This window comes from Mus pahari, chromosome 2, assembly GCF_900095145.1.
Source record: "Mus pahari chromosome 2, PAHARI_EIJ_v1.1, whole genome shotgun sequence".
Taxonomy (NCBI): Eukaryota; Metazoa; Chordata; class Mammalia; order Rodentia; family Muridae; genus Mus; species Mus pahari.
The window spans coordinates 154,469,570-154,495,325 of NC_034591.1; the positions used below are offsets into that span (position 1 = coordinate 154,469,570).

The 25,756-nt window shown below is 40.0% G+C and overlaps 1 protein-coding gene across 4 annotated transcripts in view; it reads left to right on the forward strand.

The window, feature by feature from the left end:
- Positions 1-25,756, forward strand: part of Pik3c2g (phosphatidylinositol-4-phosphate 3-kinase catalytic subunit type 2 gamma) — a 333,974-nt gene that overhangs the window by 60,527 nt on the left and 247,691 nt on the right. For 3 of the 4 annotated variants that reach the window (XR_003843304.1, XM_029535677.1, XM_021191148.2), the window contains exons 7-10: positions 6,774-6,844; positions 12,174-12,237; positions 20,796-20,855; positions 23,519-23,641. Coding sequence is in view for 3 of the 4 variants with exons in the window: in XM_029535677.1 (XP_029391537.1) it covers positions 6,774-6,844; positions 12,174-12,237; positions 20,796-20,855; positions 23,519-23,641 (318 nt within the window). In the remaining variant the exon portion in view is untranslated. Of the gene's footprint in view, positions 1-6,773; positions 6,845-12,173; positions 12,238-13,024; positions 13,172-20,795; positions 20,856-23,518; positions 23,642-25,756 lie in introns of those variants that run through there. The other variant, XM_029535678.1, reaches the window with a different exon arrangement.

The following is a 25,756-nucleotide window of genomic DNA, read 5'->3' on the forward strand; positions in this document are numbered from 1 at the left end:
GCACAGTTTGCGCGAACTTTGATATTTCGTCAGGTTTCATCTACAGAGCCTTCCAATTACCTTCTTTAAGCAAAACTCGCAATGCTCTGTCATTTCCATCAGATAACAGATTTCTCACATGTGAAATATATATGTATATATATGGTATGAGGTATTTCATCATTCAAAAAAAAAACGTAGGTGGCACATCAGTTTGCAATCTATCAGTGTGGACTAGAACATAATGAGGCCAAAAGAAACCTGTTTAGAAATCTCTCCCGGACCTGTCTCTAACTCAGGCATTTTTGACAGGTCTGGGGCTGGCTGTGCATCTAAAATCGAGGCAGAGTAATATCACAGAGTCCAACTGATACCTCACCACTAATGAGCTTATGTTTCTTCAAATTTCCCTCCATGTTGCTGAAAAAAGCTAAAATCATAATATTTTATTGCCACACAGGGACATGGGGAAGGAAGAAGAAATGTGTGATGCTAATTTGCATGTTGATAAAACAATTTTTTTTCTTACTGTTATAGTTCACAAATTACTAGTGCTGCGGTTCACATAACTTAAAGTACTCAGAGGCTGGAGAGATGGGTCAGTGGTTGGCACCATTTGCTGCTCTTGCAGACGACCCAAGTTCAATCCTCAGTCTCTATATCCAACCTCTGACGACCACCCATAACCCCAGCTTCAGAAGACCCAGCGACATCGCCTGGCCTCCACAAGCACCAGCATTCCTGAGCACATGGCTGTATATAATCACACACACACACACACACACACACACACACACACACACACACACACTAGTTAAGAGCTAAAAACCTTTCTTCCAATGTCTAACTTAAATCCATACAATTCTCATACACTGACATATATGCACAAAGCATGCGTTTTTATCAGAGACACTTTATCTAAAACATTTAATATTTACAATTCTGTTAATCACATGCTAACAGAAACAACATCCCATTGTAATTCCCTCAGATTTCAGACACGGAACTGGCACGAGCTTACATGTAGGCCGAGACGTGAAACTTCAGAGACTTTACACTCTGCCACCAACTTACATAGGAGAAAGGCTTCAGTTTACACACCACCTCAGTTTGGATTTGAGCTAAAAGGATAACTGGTCAAAATTCTCATTCCTTGTCTGTGATTTTTCAGATTAGCGTCACATAGGAAGAGGAGGCTGCGATTGGAGGAGTATCATCTGTGGCCCATTTTTTTGAATGATGACTGATGATCTAGGTGCCAGTCCAGTGAGGGCGATATCATCCCTAAGCAGGTCATCTAGAGTCATATAAGAAGGCATGCCACAGAGACAGAGCCAATACGTAGCATTCTTCCACGGCCGGATCATGGTTCCTGTCTCCAGGTTCCTGCCTTGATTTCTGTCCATTGCAGACTATAAGATGTAAGATGGAATAAAACCTTTCCTCCACACGCTGCATTTGGTCAGACATTCATCACAATGACAGAGAAGCTAAGAAGGATAATGTGTATTTTCAGTAACTATTTTGTTTTCTGCAGCTATCTCTACCCTGCACAAAGCCTGGGGCACCATAGAGATTCAATAATGAGCCACATTCCCTATACATAAGGTTGCTTGTATGGACTACCGTTCTTTAAATTACTAAATAGATGAAGTGGAAAAGAAACAGGCAATAAAGGCTGTTCTCTCCCTATCATCTGTAACCTGAAGTGCCGAACAGTGAAGAGATCAATAAAATGGTTCAGAGTCTCACAGCTGGTAAAAGGGAAGCAAAGGCAGGCCAGGTACTGAACTCACCTGTAATTAATGGACCCTGGTGCAGTCGTCATTGTGTGCGGACAGAAGCCCATGGCAGAGCTGAGTACACAGCGTGCAGCTGTAACTCTAAGTTCCCAGTTTCCGTCTGAGGTTGGAATCATTGCATCCGTGGCTCTTTTAAATGCCCCACCATAACTACTCTCGAAGCCTTCCTTCCTGTAGCAAACATCACAGATTTCTATATCATCTCTGAAAAACGGGCCAAGAGTGCAGTAGGAATGGCACGGCTCCCTCTATGTAAGCACCAGGGTCCAGGCAGCCAGGAAAGCACCTCCTGCAGGAGGACCTAGTTGAGGACTGCCTGTTAGACCAAGGATTGCTGGTGCAGACAATACCAGCCAATCGGGAACTGCTGTTTAGAAGAGATGCGTTCTTCATACTAACGGGCTGTTAAAGGTACTAGCAGCAGTGCTCAGGGAACTTGCTGTATCGTTTCTCTCCTGCTCATCTGCGCCACCTTACCTCAAACCCCTGAGGGCATGTAGTGTCAGGCAGCAACTAGTCCAGGGCATGGGCAACACAAGACAAGAAGTGACATTTCAATTCCTGCATGTTGCTGTTGTTTGAAAAATAATAATAACAACAGATGCAGCTCTGTGAGTTCGAGTGCAGCCTGCCCTAAGTAGTGAGTTCTAATTCACCCAAGATATACGGTGAGACCCTGTCTTAATAATAAAAATAAATGAAGGTTAGAAACATAAAAGCAGGCAGCATGTGTAATGGAAAAGCTACTAGTGGATCCTTCACTCTTCCAGTGAGTATCCGGTCTGTGTCACTTGTATTAAGAGGTCCCCAAGCTCATGAACAGAACAGTGAACAGAGTGGACACGGTGCCCATTTCGTGAAGGATGGCATAGAGGGGAGTCAACTGCCCCGCTCCCAGTAGAGAACCGTAGTAACCTTCACACAGAGGAAGAGAAAAACATTCAGTGTGCCTCTCTCTCCAAACCTGGTCTTTTAGGACACATCCAGTGTTATTTTTCAAAGAAGACATGACAAAAAAAAGAGTAAACAGCTAAGAATCAGTACAGTCATGATCTGAGTCATTAAAACCACAATGGTATGGTATGAGTAAGCCTGTGGTCTGGCAATCCCATCAAGACCAGGAATCCAGTACTCTAATGACTTCAACTACCTCCTACATCATAAAGGCTCCACTCCACCCCAAGTAGCCCCAACCTGGGGATCAAGCTTCAGCATACGGGCCTTTGAGAAACACTGAGGATCTAAACTACAGCAACCATACCGTTTATCCTAATATCAACCATTTTGACATGTCACAACTTTTGTTGTCAAGTTTCAGTACCCACAAATTATATTTTCAGTGGCAAATTCTGGAAGTGATCAATGAAATAAAATGATCGTTACTGTATTTGTTACTTTTCTATTGCCTTGGCAAAATAAACATGACCAAGGCAAGTTATAATAAAAAGCATTTAACGGAGGGATCTCAGTGCCTGAAGGGATCTCAGTGCAGACCAGCATGGGAGAGGACATGGTAGTGGCCAGGCAGCCAGGCATGGTGCTTGTGTAGTAGTTAGGCATGACACATAAACAGAGAGGGTGCTAAAGGGGAACAGTGTGAGCTTTTGGAACCTCAAAGCTCAACCCTTTCAAATGACAACTCCTTCAATAAAACCACACCTCCTCATCCTTCCCAAACAGTTCCTCCAACTGGTGACCATGCATTCAAATATAGGTGCCTACAGGGGCCATTTTTATTCAACCCAACCCAGTTACTGTCATAGTTAGCCTCAGCTCTCCACTTGACATAATCCAGAGTCATCTGGGAAAAGGGAACCTTAGCTGATGGAATCTGCCATGAGACTGGCTTGTAGCTCTGTCTGGGAAGCATTTTCTTGACTCCTAGTTGATGTACAGGATTACAGCTCATCCTGGCAAGGAGCATCTATGGAAAAGTGAGCCTGGGCTGTACATAGAAAGTGGCAAACCAGTCAACCGCATTCCTCTGTGCTGCGGGCTTCGGGCTTCGCTTCCTGCCTCTGGGTTTCTGCCTTAAGCTCCTGTCTTGCCCTCCCTCGTTGATGTAACCCATAAACCAAATACACCCCTTCCTCCCCACGCTGCTTTTGGTCATGATATTTTATCACATCAATGGAAAGCTAAGTTTTACAGTTTTCTTCTCGGACGCATGTGGAATACTGATTAATTTGATACAACTAACACAGATTGTCAGCCTGTACTCCTTTGTTATTTAAATTGCTACACTTAAAATAACTGGCCTTTATTTTTATAGTCTTCACAGTGTGTCCTTTCTTAATTCTGCTTTTAAAATAATACGGAATCCTCTTTGATTTTCGGGATTTCAATTGTAATCATTTATTGTCCTTCTGGGAAGATTGTAAATTTAGTTAGCTTTCTGCATTCTACCAGGAATATCGTCATTATTATCACCTGATTAAATTTATTGTACTTATGGCCTTTCAGAAATTACCTTAGTGCTTCAGGAAGCTCAATTTATCTCCGATGCTGCAATTGTTCAGAAAGTAACCAAATGGTCATTAGAAATCAACGTGGGTTTCAATAATTGTAATGTTCCCACCTCAACAAAAAGTGATATAAAAAACCGAATACCTCTCTTTTAATATTTCAATTTTCTTTAAATTTCTTTCAAATATGATCAAAAGTGCTGTCAATATTGTATAAGCTAATCACAGAAATAAGGTTTCCTTCTAGTGCATAGGCTATTCACAGAACTACAGTAATCCAGTTTTTTCAAGACAAAATCTTACTATGGAGCACAGGCTAACTTCCAACTCACAATCCTCCTGCCTCATTATCTCAGATTCTAATACCATGGGCCTGCACAAGCAGAACTGTCTCAGTAATAGATTTTACATGAGAAAAAAATTAATTTGTTTTCCATAATACCATGTAAGCGTTAGAGAAACTAAATTAAACTACCTTGTGAAGTATGCAATGAATTTCATGGCAACTTAGGGTTTTCTCTCTTTTCTAGACACTTTAAAAAGTATTTCTAGGGTCCAGAGAGACGTCTCAGTGGTCAGGAGCACTGGCCGCACTTTCAGAAATCTCCACTTCAGCTACAGGCGCTCACACAGCAACTACAATCTCCCTCGGTTCCACTGGTTCCGCTGGACCCAGCTTGCTCCACTAGCTTCAACCATTGCACACACATGACGCACATGCATACATGCATGCAAACATGTCTACATGTGAAATAAATACATATTTGAGATAAGCGTCCCTGATAAATGACATTAGGAAAAAAAAGACCAATTTCCTCCTCCCCAAAAATGTATCTGGAGACAAATGAAGGAAGCACTTTTACAGTAAATCTGAGTGTTTGATATGGAGTCATGAAAATGCTGTATCTTAGACTTTGTTCTTCAGTAAATGAAAGTTGTCTACATGTTGGCTTTGATTTAACTTCTGTGGCCATCGAAGTTCTGCATTTACACCATCTTAACTACATTAGTTTTCTAATATATGTCTTAAAACATTTATCATATCACACATATCACACACACACACACACACACACACACACACACACACACACACACACACACACATACACACACATCTAATCTTCTGCCTCTTTTCCAGTAAACATTCTTGCAAAACCTGTGCAAAAGATTAGTGGCTTACCCTTCATTGTAATGACATCATTGACCACACGAGGGCGACAAATTCAACTGTCTCCTCTCTTTTAAACACTATGCAATTTCTCATTTTTAACAAATTTAATATAAACTTTATCTTCCTCTGTTTCAAAGAGGAAAATATCAGGACCACTATTTCCATCTTAGGTGACTCTAATGCAAACCCCTATCTCTTTAACATTTCTTCAGCCTCTAACTGCGTTCTCTCAAACTATTGTTGCAGAAGGCCGCCCTCACTCTTTCTGTGTCACCTTGCTTCCTTTTTGCCTACTCACCAAAGTAGACAACATAAAAATTAGCTCACTGTTGACACATTTAGGACTTTCTTCTGACATTTTCTGTCAGGAGCACAGGTAGTTTTAAAGATAGGCATGGGTCACCCAAGTTATAAGAAACAGGTTTCGACAACAAAACGTGCTGCATTGAGGGGTCGATGCCATTAGGATGAAGGACATGCCACTGTGAGCACTTGTGCATAAGATTTGCGTGCAATTCTTCCTGGGGATGAGGCCACGGGATCAACAATGCTTCCTGGGGATGAGGCCATGGGATCAAGGTGTGTGTGTGTGTGTGTGTGTGTGTGTGTGTGTGGGGGAGAGAGAGAGAGAGAGAGAGAGAGAGAGAGAGAGAGAGAGAGAGATCGCATGTGTGCTTTGCAAGCCTTTGTATAGGGGCAGTAAAACTAATGTTTTAAGATAGATGCTTCCTGTCGATTGGAAGAAAAAATAAATTGCCAATTAACTCCTATAAGCTATAGTTACCAATAGCTATAATTTATTACTTGCATAAAGTGAGTCTCTTACAGTGACACTTCAGCAGCAGAACACTGTAAAAAAGAATATTTAGGTATCTTCTGTCAATCACCTGGCAAGTTAAGTGTCATGCTGTCATGGCTAGCTTGGCGTGCAGCCACCCCTCCCCCCCCCCAAAAAAAAAAAGGAAGCGCGAGGAAGAAGGGAGAAGCTCTGAGGAGAAGTAGGAAGGGAAGGAGAGGGAGAAGGGCATGGAGAAGAGGAAGGCAGGAAAACTGGTGTCAAAACCTGCCTTCCTCCTTCTGAGGAGAAATTCTGTTTGACCTTGGTGAGAGCCCGATGTTTTCCCAGGATCCTCTGGGTTTATCTTCATCCAAGGCTCAGCTTCCTGTTCACTTGGAAGGAGGGCTCACGCAGTTAAGTAGTGAGAGTTATTTTAAACAAAGTATAAAAATGATGAGTTGAGGTTATCAAAAGAGCTGAATGAAGTGACAGCAGGAAGCCCCAGACCTATTTTCATCTGCTCCTCATTCCTATTCAGTCTATAAATATTAATATATTCTGCTGTCTGTCTGCAGAGTGAAGATGACCACAGTCCGTTTCATCTGAACCAACTTCTAGAATTTACACATATTTGGAAAATATCCAGGTAAGCTGTTCTATTTCTGTCCCAAGACACTTTTCTCCCTGCATTCTCGGATGCCAGATCACAATATCTTTTCAGTCAATTGTAAATACTGTCCCTTCGCCGGCACCATTTCAGCTACAGTACTTTACTACATAACTCCCCTTGGCAAACTCGGTTAATAATTATCTATTCTTCACAGCTACTCTGCTGTACTTGAGGAGTTGCTAGCACCTCACAGAAAAATATGACTTTCATTTTGAAGTATCTCTGCTGCTGGTTATTACGCTCCAAAGGATTTCTTTTTCTTTCTTTTTTTCTTTCTCATTCATTTTGTGAATCTGGGTATTCAGGTAACTCGGCTCTTTGTGAAAACCCAATCCCCACACCTTGGAAATCACTGTCCCCTGTTTAAGATTCCTCCTGGATCTCCCTGATATAATTCATATGTCATAAACAGAGGAGTGTGAATTCAAATTCAGAAACCCAAATGACTGGAAATGGGCACCTCATAATTGATCCTCACACCTAAATGTGTTCCTGTGTCGCTCAGAATAGATGCATCAGAAGGCATCAGGACTGTAGGTTGGCTTTTTCTGGAATTAAATTGTTATGAGAAAAACAAAGAAACAAACAAAAACCCAGGAAGAACCTGGGGTGAGGGAAGTGGAAATCAGATGTGTTTGTGTTAGGGTGGGAGTGTCATAAGTCTCTAATGCAAAGCCTTCTGTAAAGTTAGTTAAATTGTTTTGTGGCATATTAATAACACATCACTCTGTGAAGCTATTGTATATTTTACATGCATTTTCTCACCTGGGTCTCTCCTCAAGTCGCTGATGACCCATCTTACCTGCTTCAGAATCATGGAAACCAAGGCTCTGAGAGGTTAGATAACTGACCCCAGGCTCCTAACTCACTGTTAGTATGAGTGCTGAACCCACATACATTGGAACCACCAAAGGCTGCATCTTCACACTGAAGCACAGCTTCTCTGTGTTGACTTTGCCCAGAACCGCTCCCATGTCATCCCGGTTCATTCTGTATCATCACATATGGTTAGGACTGAAAAGGACTTCCAACATCATCCAATCCAAGATTTTTCTTCATACATAGTTACATACATACATACATAGTTACATACAGGTTACTGGAGATATTACTAAGGCCATAGCTTCATTTTTACAAAATAAATCTAACCATAGGTCATGGAGAAACAAACACCAAAGAGTGAAAACAGAAGTGAGGTAGAGAGATAGAAAACCTAACACATTTCTAACATGTTTCTAACAAGGAAGTTCCTGGGCGAGGAAGTATTGTTTCCAACTTGTTTGTCAGAGTATTGTGACTTGTGCCTAGTTCTTGGGACAAGGAATGGAGGATCAGAGGATGTGAGAAAATAGTCCTAAAAAACCACGCATTCTCCTGTTCTTGTCTCACACATGCTACCACGTGCCCTTATCTGCCTAGTGGCCTTGGTTGTGCATAGGTGTCCATTGGATTAAGTCAGGGCAAAACAAAAGTCTTACTATAATAAATGGCAGAAAACATCTAACAGGGACAGCCTAGATTCAGACTAAACTCCTGCACCTTTATACTCTATGCTGAGAGTCATGGGCAATGATCCAGGAAGGCTGGATGAGATGCCACACGCCAATTCTCTTCCTCCTTTATTACATACATTATTATATCTTTCACTTGCTAATGCAATTGTCGTCTCTGAGGCTTGCTGCCTCCATCTGCTAACCTAAGCCTAGTCCTGGTGGCTTCTAGCCTCCATACAATCCAATCTAGGCCAAAAAAGTTTACAGCCTTTGAGACTTGCTGCTGAATAAGCTCACCCCTCCCTAGTTGTTTCTGAACTCTGCCTGGCTGGTTCAACCCAGCTGTTCTGACTCAAACTCCTCTCCAAGCTAACTAATTCAATCTGGCTTCTCTGAGCTTCTACTGAATTTCTCTGCTTAGCCTCATACTAAGTGACGATTTGTCCTAATCTTCTGGCTCATCCTCATTCTCTGGCTTATTCTGTCTTTACCTGAGTTCAGCCTGTTCTCTCTCTGCACCCTGTCTCTGTGCAACTGTTCCAGTAAATCTGCCTCCTCTTGTTCCTCCCTGTGCTGTCCTCTTAAGTAGCTACTCTTCTCTCTGGTGAGAGTTGAGCATTGCCTATTCTGTCAAATCTTTCTCTGATTCATCACTTTGCCTGCCACTCACTTAGACATCACTTTCGAACACATGTGCTTCCTTCTACAAATTAACTCTGCTTTCTTTGTTTGGGATTAAAAGTGTTTTCTAAGAGCATGTCAGAGAGACTAAAGGTGTGTGCTGAGCTACACCACAACTAAAAAAAGGTGGGGTTTTTTGAGATTTTTAAATATTATATTTATTCTTTCTTAGTAGGTCTTAGATATTCAACAAAAAAATTATCAATGCACAAAATTTTTACTGGCATTCACTCATAATATTAGATATCAATCCCGCTGATGCCTCACAAGGCCATCCTCTGCTACATATACAGCTGGAACCATGGCTCCCTCCACGTGTACTCTTTGGTTGGTGGTTTGGTCCCTTGGAGCTCTGGAGGATATGGTTGGTTCATATTGTTGTTTCTTCCTGTGTTCCCCACCCACCGCAGTAAATAACAGAGTCTTTATCAGATATCCTGCAACATTATAGAAACTAAAACAGCAAAGTTAAAACAAAATGATATAGACACAGTACTGCAGACATGACAGAAGCCAGATCAACAAATTAGCACTTCATTTTCCAGCCCAGCTCCCCTCAGTGTTACCTGGCACTGGTTCCATACAACCCCATGACAAATGTAGGCCTTAGCTTCCTGTGAGACAGTGTTTGCCTCCCTGTTTTCACTGACTACAAGGCCAAGCACTATAAACCCAGGGGGCCACACCCTCAGACAGGGAGATGGGAGGGTCATGAAGACTGCAAGGGTAATGCCATTCTGGACTACACACCAAAATCCCTTCTCAACAAAGCAGGGCTATCAAGCCCTTGATGTCTAGAGTAACAACAGAGGCTTATCTTTGAGTCTCTGCCTTCTATGTTTTATCTATTTTTTACAAGTTGAGAAAAATGATTGACCATCAATATTTCCAATTATTTTTCTTTTCTATTAGATGGATATAACATTTGCAGGCAAAGTGAAAGAACAGATGTGTTCTTGGAGGTCTTTTTAACATTAAGAACATATTTTGCATGCAAACACACTTTTCTTTTACTACCACCCCACTGGCTTGTACAGAATTTATGTCTTAAAATGACAGCTGAACAGATAAGGAGGTAGCACATGAGAAGAATGCTACTGGAAAATGTATTAATGGGTTTTCCAGGTAGGTTTTTGCCTGTAACTCATTATTAAATTTGGCTCAAGAGTTTTCAGGACAAATAAGATAAAGATAATAATGTTTTAGAAAGTGTTCTGAGGAGCAAAACCGGCAAGGATCTCTGCTCAAGTCACATACATCCCAGCTAAACATAGATAAATCTGGAACAATAAATAAGCTTGGGAAAGAAAAATTCAGTGGTCTGTTGCCTAAGACAGCCCCATCCATCATAAATACCTGCCAAATGAGTTTTAAGACAGAATATTTAGTATTTCTTAATGCTAACATTTATCATTATCTGCTTATGAATTGCGTTTGGGTTTTTAGAATGAACTATCTCTCCTCTGGTCTTAACATCAACAAAGAAGTTTCTATGACCCTAAAAGATGTTAACCTTTTCCCCTGCTAACAAGCAAGACTTCAGTTTTGTAGTAGACTATTTTGTACCTTCTATGTATCCTCATAGTCAATTCAACATTGGCAAGGTCTACCTGGAGATGGTGCCACAAGGAAAATACATTGAGGGCTCTGAAACCATCAGAGACTCACCCATTATTATTCCGATGCTAAGATAGCTTATTTTTGTGATCAACCATCTCTAAACTAAGGCCTTATATCCCTCCCCTGAGGTTCATGTTGGTTTCAGAGACTCAAAGGTGTATGTTGATACTTATAAGGCATTGCAATGATCAGGGATGAGAGGATTCAAAAGAATAGGAAAGGATACAGCGACCCCCACCTCTCTAAGGCACAGTAAACTCCAGGAAGCCATCTGGACCCTTTCCAAACCCTGGCCCTTTGGACATCGAAGGAGCCTTCATGATATGTACACAATCAATCAAGTAACTGGCTATCTTAGCTGATTTTCTAGCTACTGTGATAAAATACCAAGGCACAAACACCTTAAGAAAGGAAAGATTTCTTTTGCAGTGGTTCACAATTTGAAGGTAAAATCCATCATGACGGAAGAGTGAAGGCTACAGAAGTTTGAAGTAGCTAAATGTATCCCTCTATGCTCAGGAAGAAGAGAGAGGTGAATGCTGGTTTATGTCCCAAAACCTAAAGAATGATGGTGCCTATGTTCAGGGTGGATCTTCCCACTTCAATTAACTTAATCAAGATACTTCCTCACAGACAGAGCCAGAGGATAACTTAATATAAATAATCTGTCATCAGCATACCCCAAGACAAGTCTCCTTTTTAACCCCAAATCCGAGTGTCCTAAATGACTCCAGACCGTGTCCTGTTGACAAATTAACACTTTCACACTGGTCAATGGTGACTAATCTTCAACTCCCAGAGTCCGAGGAAAGACCAGACACTAACCTCACTGGATGTTTTCGGCAACAGCTCCTACATCACAGAAAGAAAGGATTTATTTCAGCCCATAGTTCAAGGTTACAGTCCATCACTATGGAGAAGTCACAACTGCAGGAGTTTGAGTGGCTGGTCACAATGCATGTACAGTGAAAAAGTAGAGGAGGTCTAGAGATGTATTCATGCTCAGCCTGCCTACCCTCTGCATCTTATACAGTCCAGGAGGCCCCCTCGCATGGAATGGACCCACCCACAGTTAGTGGTTCTTTCTATCTCTACTAAATCTAAATCAAGATATTCCCAGGAGCCCTTTTTTCTAAAGTGATTTCATAGTCTGTCAACTTGACAATTAATACAATCACAGTATGTAAGTTATAATCTATGAACCTTGTGGGAATGGTGAGCTTGTGAAATGCCTGCTGGCTTAAATATGTTTTAAAGGCTAAGAGATCAAGTATGATAGAATGGGGGAAGTTGATGCAAGAATTCCCAGAATTGATTCTAAAAGTCTGCTAAATTAAAATAATTTTAAGGTACAAAATTTAAGTCATATCAAGTAATCTGTTTATGTTCTGCCTAATAGAGAATCATGGGAAAAATTGGAACTTGTGATAGATGTCCGTACTAAATGTGTGATATTAATTTTCTACACAAATTTAACCAATTTTTTTGTTTGTTTGTTTTTACCTTTGTAGACAATGCCTCTCCACAGTAATGAAAAAATACAACCTCCGTGTCGAACACCTGTTGAAAGCCCAGGTATTAGCTTTCATAGCCTTAATCATCTGTTCAATGAGCATTTACTGACTATCTCCCCTTTTTCTTAAACTTTGCAAATTTCTTAAGAAATAGAGATGAATAAAGCAGAGTCCACATTTCAAGGGGGTTTCTATTCTGCCATGGGAATATACATAGAGGAAATATGCAATAAAATGCTGTAGATGCTACCAAAACTCTGTGTGCATACAGAACACACACACACACACACACACACACACACACACACCATACCACATAAAGACAAAAAAAGAAAACCACTAATTAGCATCACATGTTCCCATTGTTTGTTGCAATACAACTATGTGTATGCTGCTCAGCGCTGGGAAACCTTAAAGAAAGGTGGAAAGTAGAGAAAACATTCAGCAAAGAAAAATAGAAACAGAAACCGATGAGCTGAGGAACTGCTTGGTGTGTTGAAAACCATATTAAATTTTATACTACTTCAATCAGATTCAAGGCTCGAGGCTGGCAAGAGTTATGTAGATTCCTTTGGATCTTATATAACTAACTAATGCCTTTTTGATTTATCAGCTGATGGCAGAGGCCATCGTTCATAGTAGTGGAATTGGCTGCTGGGTGATTAGAGAGGCATCCCATTAGCTCAAGGTGATAGCGAGGGCCCAGTCCAGCATCATACTGCAGGTCGGAGATGGGGTGAAATGTGAAATTTGCATGATTGCATGAAAGACTCAGGAAGCCTAAAATAACTGCAGATTTCCTGGTTGCAGCTGACTGCATGGAGAGATTAATTCCAGAGAGTAAGGAGGAGGGGAGAGGATGGCTCAGCAGGAGAGAATGATGGATTCAGTCCGAGGCTACTAAAGTCCAGGCGCCTGCTGTGCCTCCGAGTTGTGATCTCCATTAGGCATATCATTTCTGAGAGCTGCTCTTACAAAGGGCTGGCATTTCCAAAGTAAGTCAGCAGAACACCTTACAGAAAACCCCACAAATCAGAACCTCACTTTGATCAGGTGATGGCTCCTTTTCTCGTGAACCGGTGGGATCAACGGGTCTGTGAGAAGTTGCGGTTCTCAGGCCACCGACTGTGCCTAACAGGGATGAGCTTTAGTTTTAATGTGAATGCTGAACTTGTATATGAATGTGAATTCTATACAATACAATTATGCACCTCATTTTCCTCCCAGAAGTTTAGCTCTCTCTCTATCACAATTATCCTTCTTGGGCCTATCTTGAACATGGAAATGTAAAGATATGGGATATGAGTGAAGGAAAATGACACTACTTTAACTCTTATAGAAGTATCCTAGGCGAGACTCAGGAGATGTCTCGGTAGGTAAAGTACCTAGTATGGCAACTACAAAGAACTGACTTTCGATCGCTGGCAGACATGTAAAAAGCTGGGTATGGTTACATGTATATAACCCCAGGTCTGGGAACACAGAGTCAAGGTGAGCCAAGGTGCTCACTGGCCAGGTCATTCAGCTGATAATACAGTGACCTTGTTTACTTGAGTGACCTTGTCCTAAAAAGTAGAGTACAGCTTTTATTCCTTCTGGAGAATGTGGAGAGTAATCACTTCAATGTGTACATCTTCGTCTTTGATAGTTGCTGGACAATCCATGGCATTTAGCAGCATCCCAGCAGTCCCTTCCACCCTGTTCTGTCTGTCCTTTCAACAGGACAAGAGTGATTGGATATGGTACATCCCCTGATTCCGTACCACCTCATGTTACTAGGCTCTATTTTATGTTGCTATAATAGAATTCCTGAGACTTGGTAGTTCATATAAACCACAGAGATTTGGTGAGTGAGGTGGGAGACACTAAGGATACGAAGGCCAAAAGATTGAAATGTCAAGATCATGCTCAACTTTGTAGTGAGTTTTGGGCCACCCTGGGCTACGGGTGATTCCATTGGCAAACAAATCACAAACAGACAGAATGAAGATTTAGCTATTTCAGTTCTAGAGTCTGAAAGGTCCAGTCTGATGGACCTACAAATGGTAGGGGTTCCATCCTATGTCACCCTGAGAGAAAAAAAGCAGCTGATGTGATTGATCATCAGTGTGACTGGATCTTCCCTACCTGATGTGGCTCTAGTAGAGAACCAATTTGTCCAGTTGACCACCCACTAGACTCACCTACCATACTGTAAGGAATGGTGACCACAAGACAGAAACCCAAAGTATACAGTGTATTTTATGAAAATACTTAGTTTTTCTAATTATAATAAAGAAAAACTGTCTTTTAAAAAAAGTAGAGTATAGAAAGGCTTAGAAAGATGCCCAACATCTTTCATAGGTGCATTACAGGAGCCTGCACATACATGAATTCAATGAATTCATTCTCTCTCTCTCTCTCTCTCTCTCTCTCTCTCTCTCTCTCTCTCTCTCTCTCTCTCTCTCTCTCTCTCTCTCTCTCTCTGTGTGTGTGTGTGTGTGTGTGTGTGTGTATGTGTATGTGTGTGTGTGTGATGTCATAAGTTGTGCTCCTTTACACTTGACTTGTTCAATCCTATAATAACCTTTCTTAGGTAAAAATTTAAATTTGCCAGGACCTAAGGCATACTAAGACATCAATCATCTATGCAGAGACTACTTCTAGGGTTAATAATCTCAAGAGTTTATTTCATTTAGTTTAATATCTCAGTGGTTTTTTTGTGTGTTGTAGACATCTTCTTTACACACACACACACACACACACACACGTGTGCATGCTCAGACTTCTGAAGCACTCTCTGAAGATCTGTAACACTTCTGGCTTTTCAATTTCAGAAGCTTGATCACATTACTCACATAGGAAGACATCCATATGTTCGCTTTGAAATGAAACCATTGGCCACTGTTAATTTTTCCAATGTGACTAAAATATTGGCAAACCATCAAAGAAACACTGCCTTCACGTTGTCATTAGCAGAGTACAACCCTTGCTTGCAACTGGGTTAATTTATAAATAGACCATAGTGCCTGTGTGGTTCCACATGAACTCAATCCAAAACAAAGAGATTTATTTTCTTAGATTTAATTCTTAACGTTATGTGCATATGTGCATATCTCTCTGAGTATGAGCACGTGAGTGCACATGTGATCAGCAGACAGAAAAGGGCATCATGTCCTCCAGACCTGCCATTCCAAGTGGTTGTGAGGCATCTGAAATGGATGTTGGGAACTGAACTTGGGTCCCCCGGATCCGTACATGTTCTTAACCCCCGAGCAATCCCGTAAGACTCAGACAAAGCTTCTTAGATGAGCTTCTGAAGCAGACCACAATATTGTCAGCTCTAAATGTTGCACCTGCTTATTGACAACTGAACTAAGCAGCATTGCATCATGGTCCCAGTATCAGACCACCTGCTTCTTTGACAAATACCATTTTATCAATATCCCAAACAGCATCGACTTGAAAAATAATGTTTTTTACCATCTCTCACAAACTTAGATTACTATGCATGATTTGAAAACAAGATAACAAATCCTCAGGTAGGTAAATGTCCTGAATATTTCTGAGTCATGTGGATACGTTCAACTGACTTTAGGTTTGTTCTTTGAAGTAATTATTTCAACATATTTTAGACTTCATTAATTTCAGATTGGGTGGCCTGGGTTGTGTCGTAGGTGGCTAGCAGTGCAGAGAGCTTATATGAAACTTTTCCGTTGGACACTTATCTCCTGAATTCCACTTCATGGATATTTTGTATTTTCAGAAAAATAATTTTGAATACATTCTGTATTCTATATTTATCTTAAAATTTGAAAGAAATTAAAAAAAAAAAAAAGAGTTCTCCAAAAGCAATTATTGAATGCTGACTTGATGCAAAGAATTGAACGTTTTGCTCCCTGGATAGAGAGAGGTGGTGAGTGCCCTTCTGTGGAGAGCCTGAGGACCTGGCTTGAGACTGCGTCCATTTACATAAGTAATACCCAGAATGGCGCCTGTTCATCCCAGCACAGTATAAAATCAGGTCTTACCCTGGCTGAAAGAATTGACTTCTGATTCAAAATTGCTTCTTACTGGGACACTTCAATTTCCTTGCTGAGCGCCCACTGAAATGTCAGTCAGGACCTTTAGAGGTAAGAAAAATCTAATGAACCACTGCACTAATTGCAGAGCACATGGGCCGAGATTGTTCGAGATCAACTCAAGCTGAAGTGTGATTGGACTCAGCACGAGGTCTCCCTGATCTAGGAAGGATGAAGAGCCCTTCTCCCCAGTTCTTCTACCATCTGGCCTATGATCCAGACACTGTAGCCTTAACAAACAAAAGAATAATGTGTCTTTTGTATTCACACTAAACAGCTCAGGAGAAATAAGGACAGGCTCCTTGACTAAAGTCACAAACCACCAGAGAGGAAGAAAATGCAAAATATAAGCAGGAAGACCTAGTATGGGATGTAATAACACAGGTTATAGTTTTTTAGAATTAAACACTCTTAGTAACAGCAAATAAACTAGTAGATGTTCAGAATGTCCGATTTCAAACATAATTTAAGCAGAGTTATAGTCCAGGTGAGAATTTAGGAACAGAACTCTCCTCTGCCTAAGAAATATTTCTGTCAGCCTCCGTTACTGTGGAGGAATTTTGCCTTCCTAATTCATATTCCTTATTGCTACAGTAGAGATAATAAAATATAAGACAATGATACCTTTAAAGATCAGTGAAAATGACCCGTGTAATGTGTTTTACACAGGGTGGGGATTGGAAGAACATCACCACGGAGCATGAGTCATGTGGTATCGGTCTCGCAATACCACGGCCAGCTTGTTTTCATTGCTATCACAGGGGTGGGGTTGGGGGGCAGATTATGGAGAATCCAGAATAAAGCCATCAATCCAGTTTATAATTACAATCAGATATAATAAAAGGTTTTGGAAAGAAGAAAAATTCATAAGAAGAAAATAATAAAAACAAAAACAAAAAAAAAGACCATGTATGATGACCTGAGAGTGGTCAGAAAGAGAGAAATTAGGTCATGGGGAAATCAGACACAATTTTCAGGATGAAGGCTGCATTAGCAGAAATGCAGGCCAGGCTGAAATGCCTGAAAGTCAGAACTATTGTGAAAAGAACATTCACTCTGAGGCAGAAGATACAAAATCCTCAGAACCAGAAGTGCACACTGTCTGCACTCTGTCTAGGGCTCATGTATGTCGTGTATCACAGGAGGAACATTTGGTAGTGTACATGCAATATGAAGGCTAGTTATATGACACACACTGGAGACCATGTAATGTATGTCGTGTATCACAGGATGAACATTTGGTAGTGTACATACAATATGAATGCTAATTATATGACACACACTGGAGACCATGTAATGTATGTCATGTATCACAGGATGAACATTTGGTAGTTTACGTACAATACGAAGGCTAGTTATATGACACACACTGGAGACCATGTAATGCTGGTGTCTGTGACTCTGGGCCCTTCACACTTTGTCTTTCCTTCACAGAAGACATACCCTTTGCGCCCACAAGATGGCTCCACCTGTCACCCGTAAATGCATCTGTCATCAAGCCTGTCCTTGAAACCCGACAGAGAAAGGAGATAACACATTCTGTGCTCTGACCTTCACAGTCTTCCTATGGAACACACACACACACACACACACACACACACACGCACAGAGACACACAGACACACAGACACACACAGAGACACAAACATACAAACACAGATACAGACACACAGAAACACACACAAACACAGACACACACATACACAGACATACAGAAATATACAGAGAGACAGACAGACACACACAAACACATACACAGAGAAACACAGACACACACAAACACATATACACCACACACATACACAGACAGACAGACAGACACACACACGTTTGCTCCATGTGCTGGCTATGTTCATTTTAAGTGTAGAATAGTACTCCATAAGAATAAAAATGGATACTAGTTTATCTTCTATACTGTTTTCAGACACTGGAGAAAGTATCAATAATTTTTCTGGGGTATAAATTTGGGGATGTTCATGCACATTTCACAACACAACTCAGCTCCTTTCATTACCAACATGTGATATAGTCCAACTTGAGGTATGTGTAATTATGTTTTGTTGCTAATTTTTATTTTTATTAACAACTTTTTATGTGCTTTTTGATAAACGTAACAATCATCCTCAATATTTTATAACAAACATGTTGTAAGTCACCCGATGTGGATGCCGAGAACCAAACCCTGATATTACACAAAAGCAGCAGGCATCTTAACTGCTGAGCTATCCCTTCAGGACTTGAATTCTTGCTTAAATCTCAGGTTAAAAAATTGTTGTGTTTTTACACTTCTAATTGAAGATAGACTTGCACAGTTTTGCATACTTTTTTTTCAGTTTTCTTAAGATTATTTAGTTTTCTGCCTTGCAATGCTGTGTCCCATTTCAAATTGCTCTTTTGTGTATAAGACAGTAATCATTCACATTTTTAATTCTTGGACATTTTCATACTTATATACAATGAATTCAATTATTTTAGGGCCCTTTTAACTTCCCTCATTCCCCCTCTTTCTTACATCTAACCCAATGTCTTCTTCCAACAAATCACCCAGCCTTTAATGTCTTTTGTTTTGGCTTGTTTTGTAGCTGTCTGAGACGTATGAAGTTAACCAAGGTTGCTTGCATAAGCACAGGAGTGAGGTTACTGAGTGGAGCAAGACATCTTATTGGTGACCACACTGCTGAAGAAGAGCCCCACCCCCATCCCAGCACGCTAAACTGTCCCTCTGTGAGCGTGAGCGGTAGTGTTCCACAGGGCTTCTTTATTTTTTTAAGTGCACAACAAGTTGCTCATTCATTTAAAACAGTTTACCCTCCTCAATTGAAGAAGCTTGGCATCTCTTTAAACAACTATTAGTCGCATGTTCACATATCAGGTTCTAAATAGCCTGTCCTGTTCTGTCCTTATTTTATTTATTATTTAATTTAATTTTATATTTCTCGTATGCATATGAATCATGTGAGAGTACTGTACCTGTGGATTACAGAAAAGGCTTCAAATCTCCTGCAACTGGAGTTGGGAGTTGTAGGTGTGTGTGTGTGTGTGTGTGTGTGTGTGTGTGTGTGTGTGTGTGTGCTGAGAATCAAACCCAGGTCCTCTGTGTGTGTCCTCTGGAAGAGCAGCCACTGTTCTTTACTGCTGAGTCATGTGTCCAGCAGCTCTTTATATCAGCTTGGAAATTATTTAATCCCCATGTTTTATTGAAAATGTTGGCAGCACATGATAGAAGTCTCCTCATTGTTATCCTTATCCTGAGTCTTTCTTAGGCACCTTGCTAAGCATATTGGTGAATATATCCATGTATTTTAGGAGAATTGGTGTTTAATCCTGATATCAAGGTCATTTCATAGTTTGACATCACTAATCTTTATATCCTAGTTACAATGAGCTCTGATGGCTTGTGTTTCTGTGACAATCTTAATTTATTGAATGCAAGACAGTACGTGTAGGACTATATTAGAGATTGAGGTAAGTTTTACTAAGAGCAGAGGGTAGTTAGCTTTCTTCTGCTGGCCGTTAGTGTGTATGTAGGGTGGATGTAGTCCTGTGAAGACATCTGCTCACAGGACCTTCTCCATGCTCCCTCTCCCCTGTCTGATCCGCTCTCTGTTTATTACTCAATGATTGGCTCATTCTTCTGGCACTGGTGTCTAGAGGAGGTTTGTAGTAAGAGCCAAGCACATCCTCAAGGCGACTTCGTACCTGGACTTCTGGTGGGGACAGTGACCCTCCTGTGCAGAGTAGGTAAATTCCTCCTTAAGTCTGGATTCAGGCTTGTGCAGTAGAGTATCTTGTTATCAATGCCTGATGTGGAGTTGACATGAAGTAGGATTCTGGAATCAAGGCAGGGTGTCCCCTGTGCACAGAGGTTTCATCTCAGCTCTTCCCTTATCAGCAGAGGACAGTGATATGTGCCCAAACTATTTCTAATATTTGTTCTCTGCTTCTCATAAGCAAAGTCTTATACCTTCACCAGGGGGCAACTATCGCTACCCCTACCTCTAGGAATCCAAGAATATATATATATATATATATAGTGCATCTTTGTGTGCACTAGAATGGTGGCTGCACCCTCTCCTATTCTTTGCCAAAACGTAAGCATATGATGTGTCCCATGTCTCCTGTTAAGTCTTTGTGATTATGTTCACTTGGTGATATTGTGGTCTCGCACCTATACAGGGGTCATAACAATTCACAACTTGGTATCTTATATGTTGGTTGCTTTCACATTTTACAATTGGCCCAATGCTCTACACTTCTGTAGGAGACAAAGTGCTCCTACAGAGAAAATAAATATCCATCTCTTCAGAGGGAAAAGATCATGGTAGGAAAAAATATCTGGGAAGGAAAGCATCCTAAACTCTCAAGTGTCACAAGTTGATTTTGGTACTTTGAAGCAGCATATTTAAACAGATACTCAATATTTAAACAGACACCGTTTCAGATTTCTGTGAAGGCTGGAAGTGGGTAAAAGCAATTTGCCTTTGGCTACATCACCACTAAGGAAGCCCACTCTGGTTAGCTTTCTTTCATTCCTGTGATGGTATGTTCTTTTTTCCAGGAAGACGTGGAGGAGAAACGTTTGTCATCCATGTTTTCTAGTGACCAACACACTTCTCAGGTAAGTTTATTATGTGAAGTACTAGGATTTTGAGCCTGTGAGGGCTATGATACATCAAATGTCTTCAAAGATAAACTCAGAACTTGTCTCACAAAAGATAGCATTGCATAACTGTTTGTGGTTTCATTAACTGAGAGTTAGGAGGAATTTAGCCCAGTCCAAATGCCTGCGGATTACAGAGCTCTTCTGTAAACTACCCTGATGCTTATGTGCCTGCAAGTGGAGGAGTTCATTCCTCCTAGAGATACCTTCTCAATTCTTAAATCAATGCTTTTGAGAGGTTTTTTATTAATCATAGTGTTCTAAAACCCACCTTCTTTTATATGTGAATATAGGCTTTTCATAGGATTTGGCCATTCAGAACAAATTTTCTCTGTCACCAGAGTGCTGTGCATGTATCCAGGTATATACATGTGTTTGGATGCACACTATATGTGTACGCATGTGTGTGTTTGTACATGAGTGTATGTGTGTGTGCATATGTATGTATGTGTTTGTTTCTATACATGTGCACATATATACATGTGTTTTGTGTACACATATATGTGCATGCATGGGTGCATATGTACATGACTGCATGTGTGTGTGCATGTGTATATACTCATCAAATGCATATACATGCATATATTAGATATATTTATATATTAGATATTATATATTTATATATTTTATTAGGTATTATATATTAGATATTAGATTTTATATTTATATATTAGAGATTATATTATATATTTATATATTATATTACATATTACACTTTAGACATTAAATATTAGATTTTATATTTATATATTAGACATTAGTCTAATATATAAATTATATATTATAATTATAATTAGATATTATGTAATTAGCTATTATATAATAATATACATGTATTAGAGAATGGTTGGAAAGTGTGTCTTCACTGATGCATTGAGTCTGTTTCTGCCTGAGACCCCAATAATGCCAACCTCTGAAATAGTTACTCTCCTATAACTGTAACTGGCAACTTAGCAAGGGACAGCTTAAAGCAGAAGGGTGTAACTGGGCTCATGGTTTGAGGGGCTGCCATCCACTGTGGTAGGAGGCATGGCAGCAGTCAGCTCATGGTGGTGAGAAGTGAATCATCAGCGAGCTAAGTTGTCCCTTCACATAGCCAAAACCAGAAAGAATAGAGTTGGGATGAAAGAAGGTTTAGTCTGTACCCTGTAAGAACTAACCTGTAACCTGTAATGGATTAACCATGAGGTTTCATCTGTCAGCACCTGTCTGAATGTGAGCTAAAAACATTAAATCCTCATGTTAGAATCTAAATCCAGACACAGTTCCTTGGGGCCTCTGAAGGACCAATGTTGAGCTGCAGTTCAGACTGGAAGATTCCCCTTAGCTTTCTGTCATCTGGAGAACCAATCAATCAATCAATCAATCAACCAATCTCTGCTATGGGCTAAGCTGTACATTCATCCTTTTCTGGGCACACAGGGTGTGTGTGTCCATGTGTGCATAAAGAACATATGTGTTTCTTAATCTCAAATTTGTAAGAGCTAGATAGAATGCTGTTTTATCAGTCAGTTCCATTGGTGTCTGCGGGATGTCTATTTTGTCTACTGTGATATTCATTAATAGTCCTCCCTAAATTTATTTTCAGTGTTTATTTTAAAAATCTATTAAATTGTACTAGGAAGGCATTAAGAAGTGTTTTTATTTTCCACTAAATAGGTGAAATGGTGTCCTATTAGTGAACAAAACCTCCTAAATGTACATTTTAATTGCTGTTTTGTTAAGAAAATATTTCAGGAAATGTAAGTTTGAGAATTTAATTTTGCGAATCTTTATCTTTCTCTCACTTACGCTCCTATTTTATCACTCCTCTTGTCCACTGTCATTGATCTGTGCAGATCTTGTCTGCTGGATCTAGGATCTGAGGACCTCAAAGAATGGGGTGGACTACAGTCTAATGCTGCAGACCATTTACTTCAGTTTCTGTGTACTTTTATACATGACTGTAACAAAGAAAGCAGTGACCCAAGGAAGGTTGTTTGAGTTCAGAAAAGCATAATCGGAAAGACATGTAAATAAATGACAATAGACACATACTAAATATTGACAGAGTAGCCCTTTCCCAGAACTTTCCCAGGACAAAACAACTGAAACACAACAGCCTGGCATGTGTACCTGGAAAATCACAAAAGCAAGGCAGAAGGTGATAAACAAATTCAGAGCGCAATGACCAGATTGGGCTCCATAACTATTATCTGATGCCCAATAAGAATAAACATGTCTTATAAATTGAGTGTGCTTATCACAGGAGGCATGAAATGAAGTCCAAGACTAATACAGGGAATGGAATCCCCCTGAGGTGAAAGGCCGTCTGTCTCTCTTTCTGGAGAGTCCCTCAGTTGCCCAAGCTTTGTTCACTACAGGTCAATTTTTTGGTCTTGTTGCAACACCTTCCTCCTCCTCTTCCTCTATCTCTTTCTCCCTTTCTTCCCTCTCTCATTTTATTTTAAATAATGTTAAGTTAGATTTCAGTTAGTTATTAAAGTACTTACATAAAGTTAAATGGAAGCTTTTGATGTGAGAACAGATAACTACCTTCCATTCCACTCCTTCTTCATGATGAAGAGGTCAACTGATTAAGAATTTTAATAAATGATGCTATGTGATCTTGTCATCTACAGACACATGTGAATAATGTCATTGAAGAAGTTAAAAACATATGCAGTGTTCTGGGGTGTATTGAAACCAAACAAGTTTCAGATGCCATAAAAGAACTAAATCTAATTCTGCAGAGACCATCACAGGTAAATATATTCCGCTGTTACAGCATAATTAAATCTACACTCAACAATCAATTAAAGAGGATGGAAAGCTTTTGACTGGAGAGCATATGTCTCTGTGTACATGTGTGTTTGCATGTGAGTGCACAGTATATTTCAATTATTCAGAAGTACGGGCAGCCCAATTGTGTTATAACAAAGGGATTCAAATTAAGTTAAAAGGAAGTTGCTAACACTCTGACACTCAGGAAATTCATGACTTCCCTCAAAATTAAGTTCAGAGTCCTCTGGTATCTGAGTGTGTACATTACACAGCATTCTAGCAGGTATGTGTACAGGCTGGTGATGGTGGTCTTATGCATAGGTACAGAATAGTCAGGCTGTGCAGCTAGAAGGCAGTAGACTACATATGTGCCTTTCCACAGAATGTGAGGTAGACACTGATATTGTGAGTTCTGGGGAAATTCTCTGGAAACTATAGCCTGAACCATTTCATACTTTGAAGGGTTTGGAAAAAATGGAGTACTATACAAGATTTTAAATCTCACGAAAAAAGTAAAATTTCTTGTGTGAATGTTAATCAAAAATGATACTTGTGAAATCTGTTCACAACCTGTCTGCTACTTTTGCAAATGAATAGAGATGTAACAGTAACAATGATGGCAATAATAGTAATAATAATAATAGTAATATGATAGTTCCTCTTCAGAGACATATCAACAGACACCATGTATCAGTATCACTTGATAGAGGTTTACCCATGATATTTCAATTTACAAAATAGACAGGTAAAGAACTAATTAAAATGATAAAATATAACGATATAATTCTATGCTATAGCATATAGCACAATTGTCCGCATCATTATTGATACTCTTTAAGGTGATTTTATGGTTACGTGAGCACAACTACTCCAAACCATGACAAAGGACGTGATAACTGAAATGTTACTAAGTGACTGGTGGATAAGTAGCACATATGGGGTGGATACAGGAGACAAACGGGTGATCTGGCCCTAGGCAGTAAGGAGTTGGACAAGGAGACCTCCCATTATACTCCTCAGAATGATGCTCATCTTAAAAAGTGATGAATTGTTTCTTTCTTAAATGTTCTTAGTACATTTTGACCACAGGCACCTTGAAACTCACAACAAATGAACTATTATAATTCACACTTGATACATATTACTCACTTAATATAATTTTATTCTGCTTCAACCTTTTCTCATTACAATGCCCTGGATTTAGTATTAGCACGTTCATTTTATCATTCAATTTTGTGGCGCATGGTATTTAGGGACAGAGGATTATTACAAGAATACATGAATTCCTTATCTGCATGGGAAGAACAACAAAGATTATGTTCCCTTTAAATACATTAGTCTAGAAATTCTCAAAAGATTGATTTCAAATATGCATAATCATTTTTTACTGAATGTGTAAATAATTATGCTGGCTGCTTATTGCTGCCAACACCAGAGTGACTATGCAAAGTCAGTAATTAAATGCATGGCTATGTCTTGTTTGAATCAGTAGTTGTTGTATGATTAAACAATGGGAACAAATAATTTATTTGCATTCTATGAACAGTGAGGATGACAATACTAAGTTGTCCCAGACACAGATCACCAAATATGCTAAAAATAAACATCGACTAAAAGAACTAATCAGCTGAATCAATAATCCCCAAATTTAATGTTTAGGAATGATTGTATTTGTTTCCCTGAATTTCTCTTAGTGAAAAAAGTAAGGTTTTTTTTTTAACTTTCCCACTTATTGAGTTACTTTGTTGTGTCTATGGTAGACTATATGACAAAAGCTCAGTATGGAAAGCAGTGTTGTCTGGGCTTACAACCCAAAGAACAGTGCATCAGTGCAGGGCCAAGAACAGTGCATCAGTGCAGTGCAAAGAATAGTGTATCAGTGCAGGGCCAAAAACAGTGTGTCAGTGCAGGGCCAAGAACAGTGCATCAGTGCAGTGCAAAGAACAGTGCCTCAGTGCAGGGCCAAGAACAGTGCATCAGTGCAGTGCAAAGAACAGTGTGTCAGTGCAGTGCAAAGAACAGTGCATCAGTGCAGGGACAAGAACAGCATATCAGTGCAGTGTAAAGAACAGTGCATCAGTGCAGAGACAAGAACA